This window comes from Echinops telfairi, unplaced genomic scaffold (assembly GCF_000313985.2).
Source record: "Echinops telfairi isolate 266 unplaced genomic scaffold, ASM31398v2 ScPeMD7_49;HRSCAF=173, whole genome shotgun sequence".
Taxonomy (NCBI): domain Eukaryota; kingdom Metazoa; phylum Chordata; class Mammalia; order Afrosoricida; family Tenrecidae; genus Echinops; species Echinops telfairi.
The window spans coordinates 2,323,522-2,324,943 of NW_022103947.1; the positions used below are offsets into that span (position 1 = coordinate 2,323,522).

At 38.9% G+C, this 1,422-nt stretch overlaps 1 protein-coding gene across 1 annotated transcript in view; it reads right to left on the minus strand.

Moving 5' to 3' along the window:
- Positions 1-1,422, minus strand: part of IL5RA (interleukin 5 receptor subunit alpha) — a 53,395-nt gene that overhangs the window by 42,174 nt on the left and 9,799 nt on the right. The window contains exon 4 of the mRNA XM_004715916.2: positions 500-638. Within this exon, the coding sequence (XP_004715973.2) occupies positions 500-638 (139 nt within the window). The remainder of the gene's footprint in view (positions 1-499; positions 639-1,422) is intronic.

Sequence of the window (1,422 nt, forward strand, 5' to 3'; positions counted from 1 at the left end):
GCGCTTTACACAATTGATGTGTGTATGGATTGGGATAACAGTTGTATGAGCCCCTAATAAAATGTTTAAAAAAATAAAATAAAATAACCATTTTAGATTAAAAAAAAAAAGAATAGTTGCACAACTTGAAGGATGTAATAAATGTCACTAAATGGTCCGAATAGGAACTGTTGAATTGGTTTTGTGGTTTATATTCTCAACAAAGATTCCATGCCATATGGAGCTCACTGAGGAACAAATTCTTCTAGAACCAGCCCAGAGAGAAAGCCTTCCCCTATAGCCCACACCCTGAATTTAGACATCTAGCCTCCTTAATGTTGAGAGTCACCTACTGGTGTTATTTCAGTTATAGCAGCACAAGATAAATAAAAACAGTTAAGATACTGATATGATGGAATCATACTTGATATTAACTAGTGAACAGAAAAAGAAATTGGTTTTGATGTCTTGTATCAGCAATGCCCAAAAGAGAAAACGGAACCTTTAGAGGTTACATTACCTGGTGGGTCTTTCAGTTCTGCAGAAACCCAGCTGCTGGCAGGGAGTGAGTGTTCGTCCCAATAGATGGTCTGCACACTCGCTGAGAAGCCCTTGTGAAGGACTGTCACACATTGGCTCTCAGTGTCCCTGGTTTCGTACTAAAAATAAAATCCACGAGACGGGAAACAGGAAAGGGGAGTAGGCTTTGTGAGAGGTCTATTTAAATCAAATACCTATTTTCTTCCACCTCTTAAGTGACACATAGCTAAAATGCAATGAAATTGTTTTGGTAGACACATTTTCAATTAAAACCATTAGAATAGTATTATAGAGTCCATGGTTGGTGCAAATAGCTAGGACCCTTGGCTGCTAACCAAAAAATTGGAGATCTGAGTCTACCTTGAGGTTCCTTAGTAGAAAGATCTGGAGTTGTAATTCAGAAAGATCAACATGCAGACCTGAAAACCCAATCGAACAGTTCTACTCTGACAGATACTGAGTCACCGGGAGTTAGAGCCACCTTGATGGCCAGAGGTACCTGGCTATTAAAAGATGTAACATCTGGGTCCTTAAAGGCTTGTAGTTAAAAAAGCAATCATCTAGCAGGGAAGCAACAAAGCCCTCATGGAAGAAGCACACCACCCTGTGTGATCATGAGGTGTAAACGGGAAAGGGATCAGTTCAAGAACAAGCAACCAATTGATGTGGAGGAAGACCAAAAACCCACCTGTGAGATAATTGGACAGTCCCTCTCAGAAGGGCCACATGGAAGGGATGATAAATACAGGGGGCAGTGTAGAATTGATAAACCATATAACTATCCTCTAGTTTTTTATATTTCCTCCCCTTACTATTACAGATTTTATTTGTTTTACCTCATTAATCATGTTAAATTTGTGTATGTTCATTTGTATATTTAAGATCATTTGGTAAATGAAAGCC